The 10,000-nt window shown below is 48.1% G+C and overlaps 1 protein-coding gene across 3 annotated transcripts in view; it reads right to left on the bottom strand.

Moving 5' to 3' along the window:
• The window catches only part of fam49al (family with sequence similarity 49 member A, like), a 106,887-nt gene that overhangs the window by 5,727 nt on the left and 91,160 nt on the right, over positions 1-10,000 (bottom strand). For all 3 annotated transcript variants that reach the window (XM_045709503.2, XM_045709501.2, XM_045709502.2), the window contains 4 exons: positions 8,359-8,495; positions 7,374-7,451; positions 5,871-5,987; positions 2,965-3,044 (listed from right to left, as the gene is read on the bottom strand). In XM_045709503.2, coding sequence (XP_045565459.1) covers positions 2,965-3,044; positions 5,871-5,987; positions 7,374-7,451; positions 8,359-8,495 — 412 coding nt within the window. The remainder of the gene's footprint in view (positions 1-2,964; positions 3,045-5,870; positions 5,988-7,373; positions 7,452-8,358; positions 8,496-10,000) is intronic.

Here is a 10,000-nt window from a genome sequence, read left to right as displayed (position 1 = left end):
AGTCAATTGGAGGTGTACCTGTGGAAGTATTTCAAGGCCTACCTTCAAATTCACTGCCTCTTTGCTTGACATCATGGGAAAATCAAAAGAAATCAGTCAAGACCTCAGAAAAAACATTGTAGACCTCCACAAGTATGGTTCATCCTTGGGAGCAATTTCCAAACGCCTGAAGGTACCACGTTCATCTGTACAAACAATAGTACGCAAGTATAAACACCATGGGACCACGCAGCCATCATACCGCTCAGGAAGGAGATGTGTTCTGTCTCCTAGAGATGAACATACTTTGGTGTGAAAAGTGCAAATCAATCCCAGAACAACAGCAAAGGACCTTGTGAAGATGCTGGAGGAAACAGGTACAAAAGTATCTATATCCACAGCAAAACGAGTCCTATATCGACATAACCTGAAAGGCCGCTCAGCAAGGAAGAAGCCACTGCTCCAAAACCGCCATAAAAAAGCCAGACTACGGTTTGCAACTGCACATGGGGACAAAGATCGTACTTTTTGGAGAAATGTCCTCTGGTCTGATGAAACAAAAATAGAACTGTTTGGCCATAATGACCATTGTTATGTTTGGAGGAAAAAGGGGGAGGCTTGCAAGGCAAAGAACACCATCCCAACTGTGAAGCACGGGGTTGGCAGCATCATGTTGTGGGGGTGCTTTGCTGCAGGAGGGACTGGTGCACTTCACAATAAATATGGCATTATGAGGTAGGAAAATTGTGGATATATTGAAGCAACATCTCAAGACATCAGTCAGGAAGTTCAAGCTTGGTCGCAAATGGGTCTTCCAAATGGACAATGACCCCAAGCATACTTCCAAAGTTGTGGCAAAATGGCTTAAGGACAACAAAGTCAAGGTATTGGAGTGGCCATCACAAAGCCCTGACCTCAATCGTATTGAAAATTTGTGGGCGGAACTGAAAAAGTGTGTGCAAGCAAGGAGGCCTACAAACCTGACTCAGTTGCACCAGCTCTGTCAGGAGCAATGGGTCAATATTCACTCAATTTATTGTGGGAAGCTTGTGGAAGGACTCCCCGAAACGCTTGACCCAAGTTAAAAAATGTAAAGGCAATGCTACCAAATACTAATTGAGTGTATGTAAACTTCTGACCCACTTGGAATATGATGAAATAAATAAAAGCTGAAATAAATCATTCTCTCTACTATTATTCTGACATTTCACATTCTAAAAATAAAGTGGTAATCCTATCTGACCTAAGACAGGGGAATTTTTATTTGGATTAAATGTCAGGAATTGTGATAAACTGAGTTTAAATGTATTTGGCTAAACTGTATGTAAACTTCTGGCTTCAACTGTATCTACGAATAAGGCAAGGGCACTAAAACAGTCTGCAGCACCCAGCACCCAGCCCCACCCTCTTCAACATCTATATCAACGAATTGGCGAGGACACTAGAACAGTCTGCAGCACCCGGCTTCACTCTACTAGAATCTGAAGTCAAATGTCTACTGTTTGCTGATGATCTGGTGCTTCTGTCACCAACCAAGGAGGGCCTACAGCAGCACCTAGATCTTCTGCACAGAATCTGTCAGACCTGGGCCCTGACAGTAAATCTCAATAAGACAAAAATAATGGTGTTCCAAAAAAGGTCCAGTTACCAGGACCACAAATACAAATTCCACCTAGACACCATTGCCCTCGAGCACACATAAAACTTTACATACCTCGGCCTAAACATCAGCACCACAGGTAACTTCCACAAAGCTGTGGACGATCTGAGAGACATGGCAAGAAGGGCCCTCTATGCCATCAAAAAATTTGACATACTAATTAGGTTCAGTAATCAGTAATATTACCCATTGCCGTTGATGTTTGTGAGGTCTGGGGTCCAATCACCAACCAAGAATTCACAAAATGGGACAAACACCATATTTAGACTCTGTATGTAGAGTTCTGCAAAAACACTAAATAATGCGTGCAGAGCAGAATTAGGCAGATACCCGCAAATTATCACATTTCATATAAGCTTTTAGATTTTACAACCACCTAAAAGGAAGCAATTCCCAAACCTTCCATAACAAAGCCATCACCTACAGAGAGATGAACCTGGAGAAGAGTCCCCTAAGCAAGCTGGTGCTGGGGCTCTGTTCACAAACACAAACAGACCCCACAGAGCCCCAGGACAGCAACACAACTAGACCCAACCAAATCATGAGAAAACAAAAATAGAATTACTTGACACATTGGAAAGAATTAACAAAAAACAGAGCAAACTAGAAGGCTATTAGGCCCTAAACAGAGAGTACGAACACAAATTCGAAAACAAACCCAATTTTGATAATCTCCCATATCTACTGGGTGAAATACCACAGTGTTCCATCACAGCAGCAAGATGTGTGACCTGTTGCCACAAGAAAAGGTCAACCAGTGAAGAACAAACACCATTGAAAATACAACACATATTTATGTTTATTTATCTTCCCTTTTGTACTTTAACTATTTGCATATGTCTACACTGTATGTAGACATAATATGTCACTTGCTTTGGCAATGTTAACATATGTTTCCCATGCCAATAAAGCCCATAAATTGAAATTGAATTGAGAGGGAGACGGGGGATATGAAGAGTGGAAGAGAGGGATAAAGATAAAGGGTAAAAGAAAGACTATGCAAATATGGAAAAACCTATTCAGCTTACACTTGGCCTGAAGGTCATGACATGACATGACATGACATGACATAACAAGAGAGAAGGAAAGAGGATGGAAAGAGTGGAGGTACTCACACAGCAAGAGAGACAGTAAGAAAGAGAGGTGGAGTAAAAGAAGGAGAGAATGTAGAGAGAGGGATTGAAAAATAAAGGACTAGACAAACAAAGGACTAGAGATATAAAGGACTAGACAAACAAAGGACTAGAGAAAGAGACTAGAGAAATAAAGGACTAGAGAAAGACGGGACTAGAGAAAGACGGGACTAGAGAAAGAGAGCTACTCACGGGGTCTCCAGCATGACGCGACACACACAGGCCATGGTGCTCAGGCAGTCTGTGGTGTCTTCAATGGGTAAGGTCTTATTCTGTAACACAGACAGCAGGGGGAGACAGAGAGTAAATACCGCCCCTGGCCCCTGGGGGGAGACAGAGAGTATATACCTACCCTGGCCCCTGGGGGGAGACAGAGAGTAAATACCTACCCTGGCCCCTGGGGGGAGACAGAGAGTATATACCTACCCTGGCCCCTGGGGGGAGACAGAGAGTAAATACCTACCCTGGCCCCTGGGGGGAGACAGAGAGTAAATACCTACCCTGGCCCCTGGGGGGAGACAGAGAGTAAATACCGACCCTGGCCCCTGGAGGGAGACAGAGAGTAAATACCTACCCTGGCCCCTGGGGGGAGACAGAGAGTAAATACCGACCCTGGCCCCTGGAGGGAGACAGAGAGTAAATACCTACCCTGGCCCCTGGGGGGAGACAGAGAGTATATACCTACCCTGGCCCCTGGAGGGAGACAGAGAGTATATACCTACCCTGGCCCCTGGGGGGAGACAGAGAGTATATACCTACCCTGGCCCCTGGGGGGAGACAGAGAGTATATACCAGCACTGGCCCCTGGGGGGAGACAGAGAGTATATACCTACCCTGGCCCCTGGGGGGAGACAGAGAGTAAATACCAGCACTGGCCCCTGGGGGGAGACAGAGAGTATATACCTACCCTGGCCCCTGGGGGGAGACAGAGAGTATATACCTACCCTGGCCCCTGGGGGGAGACAGAGAGTATATACCTACCCTGGCCCCTGGGGGGAGACAGAGAGTAAATACCAGCACTGGCCCCTGGGGGGAGACAGAGAGTATATACCTACCCTGGCCCCTGGGGGGAGACAGAGAGTAAATACCTACCCTGGCCCCTGGGGGGAGACAGAGAGTATATACCTACCCTGGCCCCTGGGGGGAGACAGAGAGTATATACCTACCCTGGCCCCTGGGGGGAGACAGAGAGTAAATACCGACCCTGGCCCCTGGGGGGAGACAGAGAGTAAATACCTACCCTGGCCCCTGGGGGGAGACAGAGAGTAAATACCGACCCTGGCCCCTGGAGACAGAGAGTATATACCTACCCTGGCCCCTGGGGGGAGACAGAGAGTAAATACCTACCCTGGCCCCTGGGGGGAGACAGAGAGTAAATACCTACCCTGGCCCCTGGGGGGAGACAGAGAGTATATACCTACCCTGGCCCCTGGGGGGAGACAGAGAGTATATACCAGCACTGGCCCCTGGGGGGAGACAGAGAGTATATACCTACCCTGGCCCCTGGGGGGAGACAGAGAGTAAATACCAGCACTGGCCCCTGGGGGGAGACAGAGAGTATATACCTACCCTGGCCCCTGGGGGGAGACAGAGAGTATATACCTACCCTGGCCCCTGGGGGGAGACAGAGAGTATATACCTACCCTGGCCCCTGGGGGGAGACAGAGAGTAAATACCAGCACTGGCCCCTGGGGGGAGACAGAGAGTATATACCTACCCTGGCCCCTGGGGGGAGACAGAGAGTATATACCTACCCTGGCCCCTGGGGGGAGACAGAGAGTATATACCTACCCTGGCCCCTGGGGGGAGACAGAGAGTAAATACCGACCCTGGCCCCTGGAGACAGAGAGTATATACCTACCCTGGCCCCTGGGGGGAGACAGAGAGTATATACCTACCCTGGCCCCTGGGGGGAGACAGAGAGTATATACCTACCCTGGCCCCTGGGGGGAGACAGAGAGTATATACCTACCCTGGCCCCTGGGGGGAGACAGAGTAAATACCGCCCCTGGCCCCTGGAGGGAGACAGAGTAAATACCTACCCTGGCCCCTGGAGGGAGACAGAGAGTATATACCTACCCTGGCCCCTGGAGGGAGACAGAGTAAATACCGACCCTGGCCCCTGGAGGGAGACAGAGAGTATATACCAACCCTGGCCCCTGGGGGGAGACAGAGTAAATACCAGCACTGGCCCCTGGGGGGAGACGGAGAGTAAATACCAGGCTTGGGGTGTGGTGACACAAATATAGGGTGACTGGGGGTGTGGTGAGGCTAGTATAGGGTGACTGGGGGTGTGGTGAGGCTAGTATAGGGTGACTGGGGGTGTGGTGAGGGTAGCATAGGGTGACTTGGGGTGGTAGCTATTAGTAAAGGCTTGTGGTAGGCTCTTGTTTTAGGGGACAGGAGTTGGTGCTAGTTAACATTAAGAACTAGAGGGAGGGGAGGGACGGGGGAAGGAGGTAGGGACTAGAACAAGGAGACGGGGGAAGGAGGTAGGGACTAGAACAAGGAGACGGGGGAAGGAGGTAGGGACTAGAACAAGGGACGGGGAAGGAGGTAGGGACTGGAACAAGGGGACAGGGGAAGGAGGTAGGGACTAGAACAAGGGGACAGGGGAAGGAGGTAGGGACTAGAACAAGGGAAGGAGGTAGGGACTGGAACAAGGGGACAGGGGAAGGAGGTAGGGACTAGAACAAGGGGACAGGGGAAGGAGGTAGGGACTAGAACAAGGGGACAGGGCAAGGAGGTAGGGACTAGAACAAGGAGACAGGGGAAGGAGGTAGGGACTGGAACAAGGGAAGGAGGTAGGGACTAGAACAAGGAGACAGGGGAAGGAGGTAGGGACTAGAACAAGGGGACAAGGGAAGGAGGTAGGGACTAGAACAAGGAGACAGGGGAAGGAGGTAGGGACTAGAACAACGGGACAAGGGAAGGAGGTAGGGACTAGAACAAGGAGACAGGGCAAGGAGGTAGGGACTAGAACAAGGAGACAGGGGAAGGAGGTAGGGACTCGAACAAGGAGACGGGGGAAGGAGGTAGGGACTAGAACAAGGGAAGGAGGTAGGGACTAGAACAAGGGGACAGGAGTTGTGACTGACCTCTGATACGAACTTGGTGGTGGCGTTACTCAGGGTCTTCAGCATGGGCGTGGCCTCGGCGTAGAACAGAGACATCCGATTGGCCATCTCATTGTTCACCTCGTTCTCCGCCTCCAACTGCAGCAGAGAGAGATGGTTTCGAACAAGGCAACATTTGCATATTTGGCACAGGATTCCTCTTTAATTGTTGTGTGTTATCAATGTGACATTATTCAATGCTTTTCCTGTCTGCAATTCATTAAACATCTACATAGAGAGAAAACACAGTACTGTGTGTTGATGAGTAAACACTGTGTTGATGAGTAAACACTGTGGTGATGAGTAAACACTGTGGTGATGAGTAAACACTGTGGTGATGAGTAAACACTGTGTTGATGAGTAAACACTGTGGTGATGAGTAAACACTGTGTTGATGAGTAAACACTGTGTTGATGAGTAAACACTGTGGTGATGAGTAAACACTGTGGTGATGAGTAAACACTGTGTTGATGAGTAAACACTGTGGTGATGAGTAAACACTGTGTTGATGAGTAAACACTGTGGTGATGAGTAAACACTGTGGTGATGAGTAAACACTGTGTTGATGAGTAAACACTGTGGTGATGAGTAAACACTGTGGTGATGAGTAAACACTGTGTTGATGAGTAAACACTGTGGTGATGAGTAAACACTGTGGTGATGAGTAAACACTGTGTTGATGAGTAAACACTGTGGTGATGAGTAAACACTGTGGTGATGAGTAAACACTGTGTTGATGAGTAAACACTGTGGTGATGAGTAAACACTGTGGTGATGAGTAGCTTTTATCTTTTTCACATGTGACTATGGTGACAGTTTGTAATGAACACTGTTACCCTAGCAACTGTCTGACAGATTAGCCAAGTGATCCTGGTTCAGGCTGGTTGTTCAGCCTGTTTCTACTGACGGTCTTACCCGCTGGTTGTTCAGCCTGTTTCTACTGATAGTCTTACCCGCTGGTTGTTCAGCCTGTTTCTACTGACGGTCTTACCCGCTGGTTGTTCAGCCTGTTTCTACTGACGGTCTTACCCGCTGGTTGTTCAGCCTGTTTCTACTGACGGTCTTACCCGCTGGTTGTTCAGCCTGTTTCTACTGACGGTCTTACCCGCTGGTTGTTCAGCCTGTTTCTACTGACGGTCTTACCTGCTGGTTGTTCAGCCTGTTTCTACTGACGGTCTTACCCGCTGGTTGTTCAGCCTGTTTCTACTGACGGTCATACCCGCTGGTTGTTCAGCCTGTTTCTACTGATAGTCTTACCTGCTGGTTGTTCAGCCTGTTTCTACTGACGGTCTTACCTGCTGGTTGTTCAGCCTGTTTCTACTGACGGTCTTACCCGCTGGTTGTTCAGCCTGTTTCTACTGACGGTCTTACCTGCTGGTTGTTCAGCCTGTTTCTACTGACGGTCTTACCCGCTGGTTGTTCAGCCTGTTTCTACTGACGGTCTTACCCGCTGGTTGTTCAGCCTGTTTCTACTGATAGTCTTACCTGCTGGTTGTTCAGCCTGTTTCTACTGATGGTCCTCCTGTAGTAGCTGAAGTCATTCTGAATGGCTGGGTTTGTCATCTAGAGAGAGAGGGGGAGAGAGAGAGGGAGAGATGGACGAAGGGAGAGGGAGGGAGAGAGAGAGAGTGAGGGAGGGAGGGGGAGAGGGGGAGGGAGAGAGAGTGTGAGGGAGGGGGAGAAGGAGAGAGGGGAAGAGAGAGGGTGGGAGAGCGAGAGAAAGAGACAGTGGCTAGAATAAGTACAGTTAAAAAACAGTACTTTATATTCTTAAGATGACCTAGTGTCCCACTGAAGGACAACAGGAAGGAGAGAAAGACTGGTCATTCACAACACAACAGGAAGGAGAGAAAGACTGGTCATTCACAACATAACAGGAAGGAGAGAAAGACTGGTCATTCACAACACAACAGGAAGGAGAGAAAGACTGGTCATTCACAACACAACAGGAAGGAGAGAAAGACTGGTCATTCACAACATAACAGGAAGGAGAGAAAGACTGGTCATTCACAACACAACAGGAAGGAGAGAAAGACTGGTCATTCACAACACAACAGGAAGGAGAGAAAGACTGGTCATTCACAACATAACAGGAAGGAGAGAAAGACTGGTCATTCACAACACAACAGGAAGGAGAGAAAGACTGGTCATTCACAACAGGAAGGAGAGAAAGACTGGTCATTCACAACAGGAAGGAGAGATAGACTGGTCATTCACAACAGGAAGGAGAGAAAGACTGGTCATTCACAACAGGAAGGAGAGAAAGACTGGTCGGAGAAGTGTATATCGGAAAGGGATATGAAGTGTTATAAAGGTAAGGACCACTTTACCCCTCCCTAATATTATGGAAACATAATTGGTGTCTGACCAAATTAATCAAGATTTTAGTTTTGAGTTTAATCGAGATTACACCCTCCCTCCCTCTTCCTCTCCTCTTCCCACATTCCTCTCTCCTCCTCCTCCTCCTCACTTTTAGTTCGTCGAAGCTGAGGGTGAAGTGGAGTATCTCAGCGAACTGTTTGGCCAGGGCCTGTTCTCTCTCCAGGTGCTGCATGGGAGCGTAGGGAGGGCTCGTCAGCGCCTCCAACAGGCTACGCAGTGCATTCTCTACAAAGACACATGTACATAACATTCGTTTCATTACCATTAGTATTCAGTCAGCTGGGCATGCAAGTTTTCATAAGAGCTTGTGGCTCCTCAGAACTGTTTTATAGCCACATTACACACATGCGATTCATAAATAGTATTGTCTGCATTCCTGTGTCCTTGTCCTAATCATATCCCTTATTATGGTGTCCGCACACATGCTATTGAACCCAGACCACGGTATAGCTGTATGTAGCTCTGTCAAAGTAATGGCTCAGCCTGTCCCGTGGGGACCAATCCCTTCCCTCTGAATCATTAACTATTCAACAGCTCTTCTATAAATACAGTACTGATGGGTTTTTATCTGCGGCGGCCTGGATAGAAACTCCACTCTCCCTCCTCCTGCTGCTAACCCAGAGCTACTGGAGCATAGATATATAATTAATAGAACCTCTAATCTCCCTCCTCCTGCTGCTAGCCCAGAGCTACTGGAGCATAGATATATAATTAATAGAAACTCCTCTCCCTCCTGTTGCTGCTAACCCATAGCTACTTGAGGATAGATATATAATAGATAGAAACTCCAATCTCCCGCCTCCTGCTGCTAGCCCACTGGAGTGCTACTGGAGCATAAATAGATATAGAGTGAGTAGAGAGAATGTTCAAGGTAATGTCCTGTGGGTTAGGGGCGTACTACTTGCGTCACCTCTAATCCCCCCCTGGTGACTTTTTTCTGTGTTCTAAACAGGTATCCATGGTACATTATTCCTTATCATAGAGCCACTGTATGGGAATTCTATGTATTGTATTTCTATCATCAGTAGAGTACTGCTGTCTTAGCGTGTGCTTCAGTAACTGCAGGAGAGGAAGATGGGGATGTGGAGGGGACTGGTGAAGGTCGGCGTTTCTTCTTGTAGTCAAACATTGTGAATTCTCTACTTCCTGATCCAGCTCCCCTTCATCTGGACGAGGAAGTGTTTAAAGGCACTGTGGTTAGTGTGCGTGTAAGAAGTGTGTGTAGGGTCTGTGTTTAGTGTGCGTGTAAGAAGTGTGTGTAGGGTCTGTGTTTAGTGTGCGTGTAAGAAGTGTGTGTAGGGTCTGTGGTTAGTGTGAGTGTAAGAAGTGTGTGTAGGGTCTGTGTTTAGTGTGCGTGTAAGAAGTGTGTGTAGGGTCTGTGTTTAGTGTGCGTGTAAGAAGTGTGTGTAGGGTCTGTGTTTAGTGTGAGTGTAAGAAGTGTGTGTAGGGTCTGTGGTTAGTGTGCGTGTAAGAAGTGTGTGTATGGTCTGTGTTTAGTGTGAGTGTAAGAAGTGTGTGTAGGGTCTGTGTTTAGTGTGAGTGTAAGAAGTGTGTGTAGGGTCTGTGGTTAGTGTGCGTGTAAGAAGTGTGTGTAGGGTCTGTGTTTAGTGTGCGTGTAAGAAGTGTGTGTAGGGTCTGTGGTTAGTGTGCGTGTAAGAAGTGTGTGTAGGGTCTGTGTTTAGTGTGCGTGTAAGAAGTGTGTGTAGGGTCTGTGGTTAGTGTGCGTGTAA

The sequence above is a fragment of the Salmo salar genome, chromosome 27, assembly GCF_965601325.2.
Source record: "Salmo salar chromosome 27, fSalSal1, whole genome shotgun sequence".
Classification (NCBI taxonomy): Eukaryota; Metazoa; Chordata; class Actinopteri; order Salmoniformes; family Salmonidae; genus Salmo; species Salmo salar.
Note: the sequence above shows the minus strand (reverse complement) of the source record. Positions and strands in the feature narration are given on the sequence as shown.